We start from the raw sequence: 19,644 nt of genomic DNA on the forward strand, positions 1-19,644 counted from the left end.
AATTAGAGAAGCCTTACTCTCCACGCATGAAATTTCTTTGGGTGTTATTCAACTGACTGCTAAATTTGACAGTGTTATGCAAGAGCATGTGCGTCCCCCACCTCTGCAGAAGGTTTCTCTCACATGCATACTAGATACTGATTTCACACAGGGCCCAACATTTGCTGAAGCTGTTTCTGTCCTCAGAGTAGCTAAAGCAACACACAGTAGCTACTCGACGTTTGCTAGAAGAAATAACTGTTAATTTGCTGAATCGTCAACAAATTATTTCCCTTTTACTATATCAAAGACCTAGTATTACTAAAAATCTCAAACTTTATATATAAAATGTGAAGAATCAAAGTCACAAAAAATATTGAGTGTACTGAAAAAGCTGTTAGAAAATAACTTAAGAGTTTTTATTTAAGCAGAAATCTTCAATAATGAGAAGAAAAAAATACTTTTTTAACATTAAGAATTCTGCAAAAATTTGAAAAAACTCTACAAAAAACATATTCTGACTCTGAAAATCAATGCATTTGACCAGACTGATCAATCAAATGTATATTCCTTGAACAATATAAATGTGTGCTCTTAGACACATTAGCTGCTTAATTTAAAACCTAAATTCAAACAGTATTTTCTGATCAGTCTCAGAATATTATATTATCTTCTATTTCCATTCAAAGTTCTTTCACTGAAAAAAGAGTATTACCAGATTTAACTGGTTTGATAAGACCTTCTTCCACTTTTATCGCCATCTAAACTTTCAGATTGGCTCCATAAGAAGAATTACAAAAAACCTGGAGCAAAAAAAGTAACTTAATTCCTTGATATAAATAAAAAAGAATGGTATCCAACCTGGATCTCCCATATATCTCTCAAATGCTTAGATATTTCTTAGGCCTAAATTAGAAGAGGGATCAGCACATGAATTTTTTTTTCCAGCTGTATTAATGTGACATAAATTGTTATGTGTATTTTGTCATTTGATCTCTTTTACTTCTCCTTAAACTATTCAACAAAAAATAAATAGTTTTAACAGGGAAGAAAATGGTTTGTGGGTTTTGACATGGAGGTTCCTGGGTTACCTGTGGTTTATAAAAATTCCTGAAAATAAATGAGCTTATTGATGAAAAGCACCACTTCTTTTCCTGTTTTTTGTTTTGTTTTGTTTTTTGTTTGGTTTGTTTTGTTTTGGGGGGGTTTTGGTTTTGGTGTGGTTTTTTTGTTTGTTTGTTTGTTTTTTGGTGGTTTTATTTTTTTTTTAGAACTGACATAGTATTTTATTATGTCTAGATCTTGGTGCTATAAGCATAGACAGAATCTTAACAGACATCATAGCAGTATTGACATTGAATACTCTGTATTAACACCTAAATGGACTATCTCACATAACAAATACATGCTTTATGTATCACTTCAATTAAATGAATTTAGGACTTGAAGTTATTTTGGTTTGTATAGATACATAAGAAATCTGACAGTATCAGTTATGCATCCATTTTTCCAATAGTTTTTCAAAAGAAGAATTATTTATGTGCTGACAATTAACAAAATTTATACCACTGATAGACGTATGATGAATTTTAGTTTCATATAAACATCTGAGAACCAGATACAGTTTTAACACATTTAGTGGCCTTTTATCTCCACAATTCCAGGCTCTCAGAAAGGAATGGGTTTATTGCATGTAGTGTGGGGGGTCTTTCATGTCAACAGATCACCATGGGGAGAACTCCAAGTCAGCATTACAACACCCAGGGAGACTCTGTAGGAAGTCATGTACAAGAGCAGACATTCATGGTGTCTAGAAATAATGAACACAGCTTCAAGAACCCAGTGTGAACAAAATTCACAAAAAGCTATTACAACTGTCTTTGTGATGACATGAATGATACATGCAGGATGGTATTTATATTATATGTTCCAGCTGTTGAATTATGGTTGTCCTCATTCCTGTCCTAGTGTGCAACAATCCTGCAGCTACAGCAGAGAGCCTATGGCTCATAAACAGAGTGAAATTGCTGCAACATACACTGAAGTTTAAGGAGAAAATGTAGTTTTACTTCTGACAGTTGGAACACAACTCTCTACCAGACTGCATTAGACAAAATTTCTACTGGGTTTGCAAGGGATTCAGGAAGAAACACTGAAACCTAATTTCTGAGACCAAAATAAGATCTTGTCTATTCATGACAGAATGAACCATTGTTTTATGACCTTTTATGTCTTGGTCATTTTCCTGGAATTAAGCAGCAAGTGGGTAGCCATGTCCCTGTTCACATCAGACAGCTTCTGAAGGAAAATGCTTAAGAGTAATCAATTCACTGCCAGCTGGTACACAAACACCCAAGGGCATGTGCTGCTCTATCAGAAACTCTGATGACCAGGAGGTTAAGAGCAAGATCCCAACTCACACAGGTGGATTTCTCAGCTGAAAAGGGTGGACTGCTTTTCCAGCCTTGTGTCTTGGAGCACTCCTCACCCCGTGCCTACAAGGCTGCACCATGCACACTGGGCCCAACTAAGCTGGCTTCAAAACAACCCTCCTGAAACAAATGAACTGAGCAGCTGCAGATAGAAACTTCTAAAAACAGTGCTTTGAGCCAAAGCCACTACCATGAAACTGTGCTGCCAGAGAGACACAGCACAGCCAAAGGGTGTGAGAGAAATACTGTCAAGTCTGAGAAATACAAGGTAGAAGTTGAATCTTTCAAACCTGCTCAAGAATGCCAAATCAAGAACAGCTCCCATTTTTCCTTCCCACTGGATTTTCTTCAAGCTGAATCACAGAACAAGGCTGTGAGAGTCAATCCACACAGTGTCTCTTCCATTCCAAAATTCCAAATTCCTTTCCACTTTTGCCCCTTTATCCTTTCCTACCCTCCCCTTGTCCTCAGGCCTCTACTGTAATCATGGACTTCCAAGAGAAGCTCCTGCACTGAGAGCTTCCCTTGGAGATTCTACCCAGCATTGTGCAATGTCAAGACAAGCTCTTGCTCTGGAAGGCAAACTGGGCAGATATGGATTACACTGGGTAATTTAACCTGGCAATTTTATGTCGAGTTTAAATCTAGGAGTAAGGAAGCTCTTCCTTTCTGAGGAAAAAGTAAGGGCTTCATTAGAGTTCACATGCATACAGCCATATACACGTGCACAGCTGTGCCTTCCTTCATCTCACCAAAGGAAAGCACCCATCTCCTTTGGCACAGGCTGCTGGAGCTCTTGGGGTCCCCCAGGTCACTGCCAGGTGAGTGGGGACAGGTACAGAGAACACTCCTCTCTCCTCATGTTCCTGTCAGGAGATGTCACATCCCTGTGCCTGCAGAAGGCAGCTCAAGCCCTTGGAGCCAGCTGGATGAGGCAGGCCCATGCTCAGCCCCAGCAGACCAGGTCCACTGAACATGCCATGGCTACTATGAAGGCAGTAGAGTTGAGCACTTCAATGGAGGGCCTGTGTTATATCTCAACTGGATTAAACTACCAGGAAACACCAGGGCAGAATGCAAGGAAATATGTGTTTTGTGAGTGAATCACGTGCCTCATTGCAAAAAGGGAATAAAAGGGTCAAATGAGAGAGCTGGGATAAATGTAGTTCCCTTATAGCTCCTCTGGGAAGGATACCTTCATCTGTAATCTGACTGCTTCTGAAAGCCAGAAATAGATTTTCCTTTCCAATTCCTGCCATTTATTACTGCTGATTATTAAAAGCAATGTGCACAGCTGATTTACAAGATGGCAGGTTCCCAGCACTTCTCATTTTCACTTCAGTGACAAAGTGTTTCTCTTGTGACAGACAATAGTGACAGGGATGCAGAGTAACCCCAGATGCTTTGTGCTCACATGTTTTATCCCAACTTAAATATTAGAATCCAAAAACTTTTAAAAATTCATTTTTAAGTAATTGGCCAAATGGATAGAGCCAAAAAGCAGCAGGCGCATCTCTTCTCTCACTTCAACAATCTGACATCTCCAGTCAAAATAATCAAAGCAGCTGCAGTTTGATCCTTCATCTTCCCTTTCAAGTTGTTTTTTTCCCTTGGCTTTTCCTTCACTCACTGAAAAAGGATGACTTGCAGCTCAATAACACAAGCATATTTGCACAACAAAACTCAAACCATGGGGTGCATCCCTGCTTTCCATACCTGTCAAATGCAGATTTGTTCAAAATACTGAAAAATAAATCATCCGTGTTCAAACAGGATTCTGTATTTTAGATGTAAACAACAAATCACCTTGAAAATATCTATCTTATCTGATAAGATATCCAAAATGAGATTAAAGGGCAATCTTGCTAACATGTATTTAACTCACGTATTTACATACCAACAAGCAAGAGGAAGTCTCACTTCTAAGAATAATTTAATTAGAAGTTCTTATTTTAATGTAAGTTATGACAGGCAGCCACTTGAATAAAATAAAAATTAATATAACAATTACAGTATGCTAAAATCACCCATATCTGGCCAGAGAGAATATTAAGAAAAGTAAAGCTGGAGATAGTAAAAAAATAAAATGGGAGAAACTCTTGAATTCTCTGCAACAATATTAATCTGAATTTTTTGCATCATTGTACTGCTTGACACTGAATCATTTTTTAAAACAGGTACTCTTTGCAGGTCTTGCTAACAATAAAATCAGATTTAAATATCACCCTCTAGCTATTTAGCAAGGAGAAGAAGGTATTTTTAAAAATAACTCCAAGAAGTAATATTTCAGTGATAAATATCTCATCTTAAGCTAGAGAATATCCTTTGAAACTTATATGCTAAGATTTAATACTTGCTTACTTGTTCACAGAGTAGAATTGTTTCAATCAAGTAAATAAAACTAAAACTAGGTAGCTGTGAAAGTTACAGGACTAAAGCCCACTGGCAACGTTTCCATGACCAAAATGAAAGGAGAAGGGTAAATGGTTATCTATACTTTCACAAAGGATGAATGTCTGTTTAATCTTTGATGTTTTGTGGCAGCCTAAAATGCATCTCAGTATACACATTTTACCTCAGGACTGATCATTTTAGGAGTATAAAATAGAGTGTTTATCATATTTAATGTGGGAATACAACCCAGCTGGTTATGAAATCCTGGAAGAAAATGTGAAAGCAGGATTGGAGGTTAACATAGAGAAGAAGTGTTCAGAGCCTTCTGCAGGGTCCAGAGGTGAATGTTACTGGAAGTTTTTTGCTCTAGGATATGCACAGGCTTTACACAGAACATAGACAAAAAGATGGCAGGAACACATCCAGAACATATCCAGAACATAAGCAGAAAAGCATCAGTGGGACCTCTCTGAATCTTCATTTTAAAGTAATTCTTCTAATACTCTGAATTATGCAGAATCTAGATGCTCTTCATAGTTCAAGCTGTTTTGCACTTAAAATATTCCTAACCTGGGAACAGAGTATCCTTCTCCCAGGTATTACAGGATTACTTTGAGTTCCTAGTTACTTTTTTTAAGTTTTATACAACCAGTGACTAGTTTATGTAACTAATATTAAATTTTCCAAAGAAAACACTTTAGAATTGGCATCTAATGTCAGTCTAATTTTGTATCAAAGCACTCTAATGCTACCTATAGTTAGAACTCCTTGCCATCTTGCACGTAATTTTATAAAACAAGTTGCAATTATGATGAAAAAAAGTGATTATTTTTGAAGCTTCCTTTCTTTTTTTTTTATGCTTATATATATAGCCAAAACTGTAGATACTTGTGACTTTTTTATCCTTTCTTCCTAATTTTTGGGAGCTTGGGTTATGGAGAAAGAAAGGGATTCAGATCTTTGCCAAGGACTCAAGAGCTGTCTGGAGGTTTGTTTTCACTGCAGATGACAAATACTTCCCTGCATAATAATACACATCAGCCAGGTGTCTGCTCCAGCAGAAATCAGGTTAGCTCTTGAGCTGGCTGGAAAATAGTCCCCTCAGCACAGGAAGCAGAAAGCATAGGGTTTTGTTGTCCAGACAAGTTTTTCTCCAAGGCACTGTGCCACATCACGTCTGTCACTGAACTGGGGCACCTGTGCAAGGTGAGACACTCGCTGCCTGCACTGAAGTCCTTACTCCAACTCATTCCTGCTTCCAAAAACCCCATGACAGTCCACTACCAGCTCTGATCACAGGATAACTGTTCTCTGACAAAACCTTTGCATTTTTGCACAGGTTAATACTTTGGTACAACAGTTCTCCCTGCATACAAACCAGCCATTTTACAACAGGAGGCTGTACAGCTGTAGAATATAAATGGCCAATTCAAGTCCCCAGTGATAGTTATTTAATACATGCAGCCACATAACCAAAGGTATATTCATTTATAGATAGGGATGTGTATATGGATATATATAATGCATATATATACATGTATAAGCCCACACAGATATAATTGCATGTGCATGTCTTCCTTTAACAATTCCTTTATGCTCCTGTTTACAGATTCACAGGATGTTTGGAGCTGGAAGGGACTCATGAGGATCTTAAGTAAATAGCCCATTATTAGCATCATGCTCTGGCCAACTGAACTGATCTCAGAGTCAGAAGTCCAGAACCACAGATTTTATATTCAAACATCACACACATTGTAGCTGCCTTAACAATGGCTCATGCCCTGAAATACTACCTTCTTCTCTGCATTTGAATCATTATTCCCTTTTAAGTAGAAAATTCATATGTTAACCATTAAAATAACCATAGCATCTAAAAACCATCTAAAATAACAATGGCAGCTGCTGATAGAAATGAAGTTCTGGATTACAGTGTCTTGGATTACATTACTGTTTTGGATGTTGAAAAAAGTAAATCAGACCCCATAAACCTTAAGAAAGTTAATGAACCAGGTCATATGTGTCTTAAGTGGAAATCACTTTGCTTACAGCAACCAGCAGCATCTTCCTCAATCTGATATCAGTGAAACTGCTCATCATTGTACCAGCCTGAGCAGCCTGCAAAGAGATACCTAATTCCTCCTTTCCCCTGCCACACTCACTCCCCACAGTCACAGAGAACATCCCCAAGGCCACTTCTCATCCTCTTGTATGGCTCCTGTGACACTCAGCAGCTTCTGCTGACCCCACATGCACATCTGGCTGAACATCCAGAGCCATCAGTCACCAGCCCTTAGCCACAGGGAGGATTGGCCTGAGCTGGCCTGAACCAAGCTATCTGCAGCCACAGGTGGGATACAGGCCCATGAGGGTTCAGGAATCTCTGCTGTGACCTGTGCAGTACCAGCCTGCAGCAGAAGCTTACAGCTGACCAGCTGGGTATGCCAGGGACCTGTGGGACAAGAAGCAGAAAAACATCCAGGCCAGGATGTTTGCACCTGGCTTATGACACCTACTTTAGTTTAAATACTTCTTTCACACTGCTCTTAATAAAGGAGTTATTTAATTTTACACAAAGTACCACTGGCACTGCTGCCCTTTATGTAGTAATTTAACCATACAGAACAAAAGGGATTTCCTCCTCACCAAGGGAGCAGGCTCATGTGAAAGCAGCAGGTGAAAGAGTAGGCAGAAGAGCTGTGGTTGTCCTCAGAACCTCAAAATGCTGTCTCAGTATTGAGTCCATTCCTTGGAGACAATTTATCTGTCTTCCTTATTATGTGAAGAAAGCCAGGATACTAAAGTATCTACAGACAGGTCTCTAAATGTAGGCTGTGTTAATATCCCTGTACTCTTTTTTCTACTCAAACCCAAGAAGTAGCAGAAGAAATGCTACTTAGTAAACATATTTCATCACTCTAATTACAGTATGAATGGGAGATGACCAATGTCTTCTAATTAAAAATGGTATTTCTCTGGGATGTTTAATTACAGGTTATGTGAGACCCCAGTGGAAGAAAGAATCCCAGCCCCCAACAATGCAGCCCAACAGTAAGAAGGGATAAACTGTTCAGGGAAATAACCAATATAACAGCAGGCACTAGTGTAGAACAAGTATATACACTTCAATTGAAGTGTATATAAAAAAACACATCATGAATACACACCAGAAAAAACTATAGGTCACAAAGAGTATAAAGGAAGCTGCTTTACATCCCAGTGTTACACACCCAAGAAAAACCAGCAGCAATTAATGAAGAAAACAAAGAAAAAGAATATCTGTAACCTGATTTGAGCAGGTCCAGTAATGCAGAACTCACCTGCAGCTAAGCAACAGCCAGATTTGCAACTGTACTTTGGGATCAACAACTCATTCTTTTCCCAGCCAGACCTCTGTGCTAGCTCTCATGTGATCCCAGCAACTATGACATAACATTAGTGATCTAAATGGCTACATGCAATAAAAATATTCTAAAAGATAAGGGCAAATGAGAAGAAATCAGTGAAAAAAAATATTACCACACACAACAGCTAACTGTTCTATACAGTGTTGCTATAGCTTTGTGTGCTGCTAAGCACCATGACATTCTGGTAATTGAGAGAAAATAGAAAGAATGTCCATGAGGGAACAAGCTGACATAATATAAGGATGCACATCAAGGAGATGGGCACTTCAGGCCTGTCAGAAATGCTACTGCAGCTTCAGCAGACATACCTCAACTAGCTTTGCAGCTGCCCGCTAGCAGCATGGGGTGACTCTGAGGCTGTGAAACCTGTCTGAGAGTGAATAAATACTCAAATAACTAGTCTTGGCACACTGCACTGGATAATTACATCTGACAATCTTTTTCATGCCCTCAGCCTCACAGAGCTATGTAGGCATTATCCCAGCCTGCTACACATTTCAAAGCTGTGGTCCCCAAACCATGCATGCAGGCAAGGCATTACATTTAAGGCATTGCATTATTACTCACAGTCACAAGCCATCACCACTACTACAGCACACATCAAAAAAAGAAAAATGTGACAGATTGTATCATTGCATCAGACCCAAAAAAGGGACATCTAATATCAAAATTTCAGTGGCTCCTGATCTTAACATAAAAATTATCTTAACGGTATTTAAAACTAGAAGCAAATATATTTCAAATTTTTACAAACTTCTAAAAGGATGCTAGCAGTGGAGCATTAGGTGGAGTGCAAACAAAGCAGAGTTGAGGGGAATTGAGATTTCCTATTAGTAACACAATTATTGACTTCTCATAGGCCATGATCTCATTTTGACAGTCATTTTTTTTTATTTTGAATCATTATCCTTCAACAACTAAAAAGCTTTTTTGACTAAAAATGATGGTTTTTTAATTATTAGCACCAAACATAATTAATGTCATTATTTTTTTGGCTTGTCAACACTGAAGATTCATGGTTTTATGAAAAGAAGAAACTCAGCAAAATACCACGGGAAGCCCTTAGATTTGGATACTATTGGCATACTCTACCTGGACAAAACACAGGTCCTCTCTCTTCATGCTAGATTTAGCACATTCTATGGTCTGTGAGGAGAGCACTGAGGAAATCCTCAATGCTTTCAATTTTTCTTCCCTCCTATATCAAACCAACCAAACAAAAACAACAACAAGAACAAAAACTCCCAGCCTTCTTGCATTTTTATTGCTTAACTATTCTAATCAAGAACATTACATCTCAGCTTTGAGCTGAACAGCTTCATTTCAGATCTGTTTCCTTCAGGAGTAGACGCTGACCTGCAGGTAGCCTCATCAGCTGCCTCTTAATTTTCTGTCCCTGGATGACTCCGAGCACGCGCCCGTGGCCCCACCTTCCTTACAGTAAGTCACATGCCAAAGTGAGTCAGCAAAATATGCTTAACCATTTTCCAGAGAAGCAAGGCTTGTGTTAAATAATTAAATGAATAAATAAATAAATAAAGATAGCCAGAATGTGCATTTTCTTATGAGCTTTTTTGCTTTTAGTTTCCCTGTTTGGATAGGTAGAAGAGACACATTCAGGCTTCAAGTCACACAGGCACTTAGATGCTATAAAAATACAAATTTAAAAATCTTAAAATTGTCCTAACAATTTGGCATTGTGTACTCTATCACTGTATTTTTATCTTCAGTGTAAGGTGTTTTCCCTAGCTGTAATAAAGGAAAATGGATGTCATTTAACTCTTTTCATTAACTGCGTGACACGGTTCAATAGTTTTTTATCTACCCTTAATTCACTATCATCTTTCCTCCACCACTGCATTATTCATGTGTGTCACCCTCCTTCTAATTCCCATGACAAATACATTTGTAATGATTTTATTTAGGATCAACACTTCCTCACACGGTGAGAAAAGGCAAAAGTTAAAGCAGCTTTGTCACTTGGCTCTGCCTGGACGTCAGTCAGGGCCTAGGCAAGGCAGCTGTGGTGAGCAGGCTGCAAACCTGCAGCCTGTGGCAAACACAGCTGGGGGCTGACAGCAGCCAGGAGGCACCAGCAGCAGCTACTGCTTCATTAATTTTACTATGTTTCAGAGAGGTGAAGGACTGAACCGTCAATAAAGGCAAAAAACCAGACCCTGTCATAGTTTTCATCTACCGAGTTAGGCTTAATTTAAACACATTTTTAACCACTTATTTCAAACAAAAGCAGCAGTTTTAAATAATACTTTATTTATTAGTATTAATTTAAATATTGCACTAGACTAAATATATACACTGTTACAGCCTCTACATAAAATTATTGCCACACATTACCTCCTGGAATGCCTTTTAACATTTGACTAGAGAAACAAAAATGTTAATCTAATTCCAGCCTTAATCTGTTTTAAAGGAAAAAGTATTCAAATAACTAATTTTGTGTTTTCTATGACTGGAATAACCATTGTTACAACAGGTTGGTTTTGGCAGTGCCTTTACTACTTTGACTGTTCACAAGTTGTCTTACAGTTTCAGACGGTGTCAGACCTAGAGACTATATCTCATGCCAGCTGGAGTGGGAACATTGGTTTTATGTATAGAAATACAGCTTTTAGAAGTCAAGGTCTGCTAGCAGATTCTCTACAAACTACAATGGCAGCTGTGCTAGAGGTCATGAATATTACATAAGGGCTGTCCATGTATTCAAGCCAGCATCAGTAAGCCAAATTCCCATAGCAACACTAGCATAGATATACTCATTGCTAAGGGAGGCACCAGTTCAGCAGTAAGCACTGCACTGCTACCCTGATTAATCTGCAAGATACTATTACTTCAAATCTTCCTTTCAAGATTGTGCTTTTACTGATAAAATTCAAAACTTCACCTGAATTTCAGGGCAGCTCTTATCATCTTTCCCAGGAGCAAAAAAACTCAAACTAGCAAAACTCACCCCTGATAAAACTGAAACTCCTGACTACAATCAGCAATCTCTTAGATACAAGGCTGAAGGGAACAAGTGAGCTGCTTCTGTTGAGTTTCTGCTGCACTGATCCCAGAACAGCAAGATCCAACTTCAAAGAGATGTTCAGCATCTCCTACACTTGGCACATTCCAGCAGCTCATTAAAAAGCTGTTGTAGGAGCTCTTATTAAGTATCAGTTAACAATTACATTTAAAAAAAAAACATTTTTGGCTTCCCTATTTAGGCTTTCTGGCCTGATGAAGATGTCTTCTTGTGCATTATAGTACTGTATTATTTACAGAGCTGGTCCTTGCCACACGATCAGCTACAGAACGCAGTGATCTGGACTCACAAATTTCTGAAGAGCCCGTGTAAAACAGGTGGCATAAATGGGCAGAGGTGAAGCTGGCAGTGGAGAATTAAATGGAAATGGAGATGGAAAGGAGATAAAGAATTTTAAAAAACTAAGCAAAATGGAGGAGGGGACTCAGAGAAAGTGAGAAAAAAATATAGACAGGTAGATCTAAGGGGGGATCTCAATGATGTATTTAAATATATTAGAACAAAAAACAGACTTTGGAAAACAGTAATACATTTAAATCTCACAGCTAGCATACCAAAAAAACAAAAATTGGAATGAAGTGATAAATGAATGATAATAAATAAAATGAGCACAATTTTTACAGGTGCAGTATTATTTAAAGATGTAGCAGAGATGAAAGAGAAACAAGCCCAGCAGTTTCACTGCTAAAACCCTAACAATCCTCAATACATCTCATGGAAAATACACAGCAAAAACCTAAAGCTCATTTAGTGTTTTCTTACTACACTGTCACTATCTGCCAGGAGCATGGAGAGAGGAAAAATCTGAAGAAGACCTACAGCAAATGACTCATGGGGTCACTTAACACACAAACTGTAAAGTCAGTGAAGTCTTTAGGAAAAAACCACACTTGTAACAGATTCTCCCTATTTACATATGACTTGTAGGGACTGATTCTTCACTGAAGGGAAATGAACAGGATGTTCAATTAAGGGCTGATTTTTGACACTGTAAAAGCATTGAGTGCCCTGGTATCCACGAGCAAACTTTCAGAAACATCTTCAGTAAGAACTCATAGCATTGACCCTATACACTGCAACAAATGCTTATATTTAATAAAAGAAGAAATGCACACATTTAAATAAGAATGTTCTGAAATACCTAAGTCAGTCAAGTGCCTGTTACAGAAAACTGATTCTAAGTGATTTTTCATGGAGCATATATTTTCAGCTGCTGTCTGGAAGGTTTATAAGAGCTCTACACTATATGTTAATACATTAAAAACAGTTTATCACTAATGGATGAGATGACAAAGAATCATGGAATGGTTTGAGTTAGAATGGATCTTAAAAATCATCTAGTTTCAACCTCTGCTTTAAAGCCAAGCATTCTATGAGTTTGTAACATGAAACAATACCTTACCTTTGCTTTTTCCAGCTGTGCCTGGGCCTGTCGCTCTGCCTCTCTCCGCACTGCTTCCCTATCTTCTTCCAGAGATACATCTGAATCAGATGGACGGCTGGTGTAGGAGTCCGCCGAACCCTGCCAAAGAAAAGCAAAAATAATGTCACAAGTTCCTTTGATGTTAAAAAAAAAAAAAAAGAAAAAAAGGGTAGAAGTGCTTATACACCTTGCCTTTTCTCTTACTTCTGTATCACTGAAAAGAGACTAACTGCCCAAAAGGGAAATTCACTTAGAAGAAATTATATATATGTAAACATTTTCTTCTGCAAACTTTCAAAAAGTGCAGGTGTTTTCTCCAGTGTTTTACTTCCTGCCCTATCTCTGCACTCTTATTTGTGTGCTTTTCAGCAAGCAGAACCAGTTTCTCTGGAGACTTACAGCACTGGTGCAGTGCAGGGCTGAAGGACACACAGCAGCTTCAAGGATGGCTCCATAAAAATTAGAGCTCTAAACAGTGACAGAAATAGCAAACAAACAGAGTTTCTATAATCAAAATGCAAATTTAGTATCAATAATTACCATTACACAATATCAGTGCTAAGAGATTTAATCTCTGCTATGCATTTTTATTTTAGGGCAGCCTCTTTACCTGACACACTTTCCCCATCAAAACAGCAAATGGCTCACATCCATCTCTGCCCCTCAGCAAGACATGCAAATGACCACAAATCAACTTCCAACTAATAAAATCCGTCTGGACTCAACACATGTCCCTGTATCACCACAATGGAAGCAGCCACAATACCAGAACAGCTCTATAAATAATGACAGCTCTGCTTTCCCTCTGCATCTCCCTGCATACAAAATAGAGTTCTGGTAATTCAATCAGAATGAAAACAACTGTCCTCTCCTCACCGCCTTTTTTCTCTCCCTCCTTGCAATATATACAGTATTAGGTGATAAGGAAAACGCAGGGCTTACACAGATATCAGAATTCTTCAGACGTCCTCCTTTGGCTCTTTTCAGAAGCCTGATCCAGGTGGCCTTCATTAGCCAGACAGCTCAGTTACTGTCCGCAGCTGCAGCGCCCGGCACTGATCTCATAAAACATGTGCACACTGAGCACTGCAGAATCACAGCTCCTTTCCTATCCATGCTCTGCCGTGAGAGCCTTCCTTCTCTTCCCTCTGCCTTTCAAGCTTCCAGCCTCACTGCTTCCAAGTATTCTACTGGAATTAAATTCTCAAATTTTCTCATGCCAGTAGGAAAAAATGAAAAAAAAAAAAAAAAAAAACTCCAGAAAATCCAAACCACCTTCAAAAATCTCAACTTCAATGATAAAAACATGAAATAAAACCAGCTTCGGAAATATTGTGAGAGATGCTTCAGCTGATCATAAACTGAGATCGATCACAGAAAAATACCTAGGGCTTTTTCCTTTCTGTTTTGGGGGGCGGATTTGGCTGTTAAAAATAGTGCTTGTAAAAGAACCTTTTAAAATCCTGTGCAAAATGTATTCAGTGACATTTGCAAGTGCAAAGTTCATTTCATCTCTTCCTAGATTGGCTGGGGGTGGGGTAACAGGCTGTTCATACCACTGGGCATGCTCCATATGTGCAGCCTTTTACGCAGATGCTCACATCACACCGGGCTGTTAGCCTATGCCAAATTGCCATTTTACATCTCAAGGGTAAACAGCTGGAAAACGCGAGGTCCCTGTGAAACTGGAAGAGCTGGTACAGTGTTTCATTCCCGTCATGGATGTCTGCTGCCAGACACGTTTCCCTTGGATGCTTGCTCCTGCCACGGAGTGCTGCCCTCCGCTGCAAAGCACTGAGTTCCACTCACATTTCCCTTACAGAAACCAAAAATACGCCTGTTGAGTGGGAATTTAACCCCCTGCTTACTGCGTATGTTTTTCCTGACATTAGCAGAGGAAAGGAGCAAAGAATAACTGCAATATACCACGTAACACACAAATATTAGATCCTAATATGACAAAAGCCAAACAAAACCTTAAATTTCACTATTCTGCTTTTCAGAATCACCCTCTACCCTGAAATAAACTGACATGGGAGTGACATGCTAAGGCAGGTTTCCCTCAAGTGTTTACAATTTACTGACGGACATGCAACAATCTAGGTGAAAAAGATCACTGTAGCTGACTGCAGTGCCCACCTTTGATAGAAATTCAGATGTACAAGAAAAACAGTGAACAAAGACTACAGCTGAGAACAGTGGTCATGTACATGCTGCAGTCTGTCAGCATATCCCAGGAATGATCGAATCCTGCCATGATTTGTGTCTGTGTAACAATGAAAGTGCCCATCACAAGTGATGCAGCAGCCTCCATTTCACCCTTATCAGAGCAAATAACAGTCGTCACTGAACTCACACTTCTAAATAAAGCTACTTTTTAACTTTTCAAATGTTTTACTTTTTTTTCTTTTCTGAAGTCTGTAATAGTTACAGCATAGAACTTAATAAGCTGTCTTTGAACTGACAAAGAAAATTATTCTCCAACGAATATTTTGTTTTTCAGGAGTTCAGATACATCTGCTAAGTTATGGTGATTGTTCAAAACTAAAATGTCTCCTGAGCTAGAGCAATAGGAGCAGAAATCAAACAAAGACACTCCAAGTTTATTGCATTTTTAAAAATATCTTGTCTGCTAAGAAAATATACAGAGGCCCTGTAACATCCTCAAAGCCTGTCAAATTATGCTGTTCTTTACAATTCCCCTTTGCCACAACTTCTGACACAGCTGCCAATAGAAATAGTGGGAAAAGGGGATCATCAATAAGCGGGCAGAAGTTTAGTGCAGAGTTTAAATCCAGTTGTGGCTGACACACCAGTGGCCTGTGGACAAGACCACTGATGCTATCACAGCACTGACGAAAGGTGTGATGAGCTCCCCTGGAGTTCCAGCCCCCAGGACACTCTGTGGTCCCTGGACACTCAATCCTCCTGGGAAAGGGCACACCCAAACCCAAACCCAAACCCAAACCCTTCCCCAGCAGCATTGTAGCTCCACTGCTGCCACGAGGAATGGTGCCATAACCAGCAAAAAGCAACACTACCTTTAAGAGGAAAACAAACAAAGCAGCCATTAAGCCCGACAGGAGATCAGGGTGGGCGCCTGCTTCCTACAGCACTTCTGTGGTGAGCACACAATCTTTGACACTGACCAAGCAGCACAACATCACTTTTCCTGTCCCTCATTTTGCTGTGCACAAGGTATGCTACCTAACCAGTCCTCACCCTACCAAAAAAATCATGAAGCACAGTAACATAATTCCTATCTCCCCAAAGGGGGAAAAATGCCTTTTGGGTCAGGCTAAAATAACTAAAATTTGAATTTCATCTTCCTGGCCACAGAGAACATTTATAGAGCTTGTCATGTCTTGTGTTGGCCACAGTCCCAACACACACCCAAAAAATCATGGTGATTCCATTTATTTTAATTATATTGACAAATTGCATTAATCAACCTCAGTATTACATTTATTTTCCCCATGGTACAGACATAGTCATGTAAATTTTCTGTGCAAATGGAAAGCTGGAAGCTTTTTTGCTTTTTGAATATGGAAAAAACTCACAGCTGGATAATACAGGGAAAGGAGGAGCATACAATTGCATTTAATTAAGTGTAAATTGCTGAGTATTTTTATATGAGCTAAGAATGCATTCAATCACATTAGGATGAAAAAAATTATAATGAAACTATAATAGAAATATCTTGACTAGTAAAAAAAAATATGACAAGTGGATGTGCATCTTCCATTAATGACAACCAAGGAAATTACATTTCCTCACTGGGAAAGAGGAAATGATGCTGAAAATTTTTTGGGTTACTCTGGAGAACAGTAAAAATCTTTCCCCAAGAGCTTCTGGAATTCAGTCTTTGTGAAATTCTTCATGTCTCCATCTCCTTCCTTTGCCATATGGAAGAGCTGCAGTAATATCTGTATGTAATATATGCTACTGCAGCCCCCAATTCCTCATCTTTTATGGGAAACTGTCTAATAAAAGTGAGGTAATTCATGTTAATAATTACTCCACCTATTTCTTCTTCTTTTTATTTTATTCCTTACTTTGCAGGTTTACAGGCCCAGTTTGTTTGAAAAATAAATTTCTGTTTTAATAACATGCTTGAAAAATATTCCCAACTTTATTACCACTTATTAGAGTAGCTTCTATGAGCTATTCTTCTAGTGCAAGCTCATACTTTTCACTCTGCTAGTGGTCGTATGTGATCATATTTGAGTTCTTTTTCCTTCAAGACAATAAATGTCTGATGTTTTTAGCACTGTAGAAGTGTGACATCTTTAGGAGACTGGGTCCCGCAAGTGAAAGGGTTTTTTTTATATTATTTCTGTTTACTTGCAGGTAGAAACTATTTAGGTAAATTCAGTAGTGCCTCTAGATCTCTTATTTTTCTTGTTGGTTTTCTGTATCCATGCTTAACTTTCATCAGCGTACAGATTTTGATGGATAAATTCTCCTTGGGTTAATACAGCCATCACTACTCTCACCAATTCAGCTGTGGCCTCTATATAGTGTTTTGCCTTTAAAGAATAAAAAACAATCTGAGTACCATGACTAACTTGAACAGGGTAATCCAGTTAGGAATTAGATATCATTAGAGCAGATCATTTTCCAGATTACTGAAAATTCGGAAGTAATTATCTTCTTAGATCAACCAAGTTCCTTCAAGTAAAGACTTTTAACATTATTATTTATTAAATGAAGGCAGGAAGCAGTGAGCAAACATGCATGGAGATTTTACTAGGAATAAGGAAATATATGTGACTGCACACGTATATAAAACCCCTAATTTATAGCAGTGGGGTCTTCTCTAAGATGTATTTTTCATCTTTTCATTCACTTGATGCTAATGAGACTTTTAAATCCAAAAGGAGAAATTACTTTTTGTCTTCATTTGATTTATACTTTGAATATGGAAAGCTCAGGCCTGACTGTACCAGTAAGAGGAACAAATCACTTCAATATTCAGAATTTATAAAGAGATATTGTTAACTGCTTATGTTCTTATCCTGTGGCAGCAGTAAGAATGGCACCACACGTCCCACTAGGACATGATTTGAGGTAGTATATAATATCCTTGTGATATGCAACTCCTCGATTGCTATGAACTACAGTAAAGAAAAAGAGTTATTTCCATAAAATGGTTATTACTCTTAAAATCTTTTGAAATTGATTCAGAACAAAGGCAAAATGTGGAATGTCAAAGTTTAGTATGAAGTGAAACTGCTGACATTGGCACATCATAATATACCAGGGAATACACATTGTTATTTCACCCTAAACTGATCAACCTGAAAAATACAGTCAGAAGTCAGAAGCTCTCCCACAAAGGCACCATGAGTAGAGGGGACCTCAGTTTGGCAGAGGGACCACAGGTGGTGAACGTGAAAATTTCTTATCCATGAAGTTTTGTCCAGATATCTAAACAATGTCATTGATTTGAATTATGTTAAAGAAAACACAAAATGCTGCTCTGATAGTATTAAATAATATTATATGGATGTTATTATTTGAGTGTAGAATTTATAGAAAGACCAAATTTAATTCAATTAATTTTTTGCAAGGTATATTTGAAGTGTATGAAAAACTGCAGGAATACCTTTTAGCAAAGCAAAAAGGAGAGTTCACGTTTTCTTTAAGGCACTATCAAACAGGAATTGTTAATTTCTTGTGTATGGGTCATGGATGCTTCACACACAGGCAAAGTCTACTCCTGATGTCCTCCCTGGTTCTTGGCATGCACCTTGCAGTGCAGTGCCACAAAATCTACATGTAAATAGACAATTATAATCCAAGGAGGGCTACCAGCTCCTACCACAGGCATTGAAATACTCAATGTTTGCATTTAAAAACCCAACAATGTTGATTAGAATGTTTTTCTTGCTCTTTAGAGCTTACGTGGCATTGCTATGGCATCTACCATGGGAGATGTTCAAATCACAGGACTGGAATTTCAGAACAGCTGGGAGCTTTAGGGTGGCAATGTGATTAAAAAGGAGATTATATAGGAAATCAGTCTTTTCTTTACCCTTAACATGACTTTGGCAAGCTTGATGGCAGCATCCAGCTCTCCATTAACAGGTTTGCAAGGCATTACTAATCTAATCAACAGCTGCCTGAAAGCAGAGTTTTTTAAAACAGCTTTTAGGTTTGCAGAAGACTAGATTTTGGCATTCAGGAACCAGGTAAACAACTGGACCAGGTACTTTATCAGGAAAAACCAAAACAACAAAACCAAAATAACCCCACACACATTTGCACTCACATTTCATTGTATTAGCCTAAATGTTTGCTTCTATGTTGTTTCACTAAGAAAAAGTGAAATGGGCAGGTATTTTTAGAGGAATGATGGTCTTTTCATGGAGACCCCTCAGAAAATCTTTGAAAATATGCAAAAAGGCAGCTGCAGAACTCAGCCTAGTTAGCAAACAGATATGAGTCCTCATAGTCAGAGCTGAACTTTTCCCAAATCTGTGGGATGCTCTGGTGTGTTAGTTTACCTGTTTTCCAAAAAACATCTAAGATATAAGACTCCTTGAGACCATATTGTGCTTGGCACTGCACAGTCACAAAGTGAATGACAAACACTGGCTAAACGAGCTTGCAATCTAAGGCTGAGAGAATATGAGCAGAAAAAACCAACAAAGGAGTAACAAAAGGATCAAGGTAGCAATGCAATAGAAAATAAAGCATTTTTAAATACTGGATATCAGCATTATGACTCATCTCTTGCATAACCACAGTGGGTTGTTCTTTAAGTAAGTTTTGTATATGTATTATGGCAGAGATTAGTTCCATGAAAGCCTCTGAAGGAGGATAATCTGGTAGCTCTGTGTATTCTGACAGAGAGAGTCTCACATTTATGAAATAAGAGAAAGGGATTTTGAGGAAGAGGACAATGACAGAAATAGAAGGTGGTCTCTAAATTCATTTTTAAAAAAAGCTTTATCAATAATATAA

The 19,644-nt window shown here is 38.4% G+C and overlaps 1 protein-coding gene across 3 annotated transcripts in view; it reads right to left on the bottom strand.

The window, feature by feature from the left end:
- The window catches only part of CACNB2 (calcium voltage-gated channel auxiliary subunit beta 2), a 112,039-nt gene that overhangs the window by 73,706 nt on the left and 18,689 nt on the right, over positions 1 to 19,644 (bottom strand). For 2 of the 3 annotated variants that reach the window (XM_058811195.1, XM_058811176.1), the window contains exons 1-2: positions 13,618 to 13,846; positions 12,655 to 12,774 (exon numbers count right to left, since the gene is read on the bottom strand). In XM_058811195.1, the coding sequence (XP_058667178.1) occupies positions 12,655 to 12,774; positions 13,618 to 13,686 (189 nt within the window). In that variant the 5' untranslated portion in view covers positions 13,687 to 13,846. Of the gene's footprint in view, positions 1 to 12,654; positions 12,775 to 13,617; positions 13,847 to 19,644 lie in introns of those variants that run through there. The other variant, XM_058811184.1, reaches the window with a different exon arrangement.

This window comes from Ammospiza caudacuta, chromosome 1, assembly GCF_027887145.1.
Source record: "Ammospiza caudacuta isolate bAmmCau1 chromosome 1, bAmmCau1.pri, whole genome shotgun sequence".
Classification (NCBI taxonomy): domain Eukaryota; kingdom Metazoa; phylum Chordata; class Aves; order Passeriformes; family Passerellidae; genus Ammospiza; species Ammospiza caudacuta.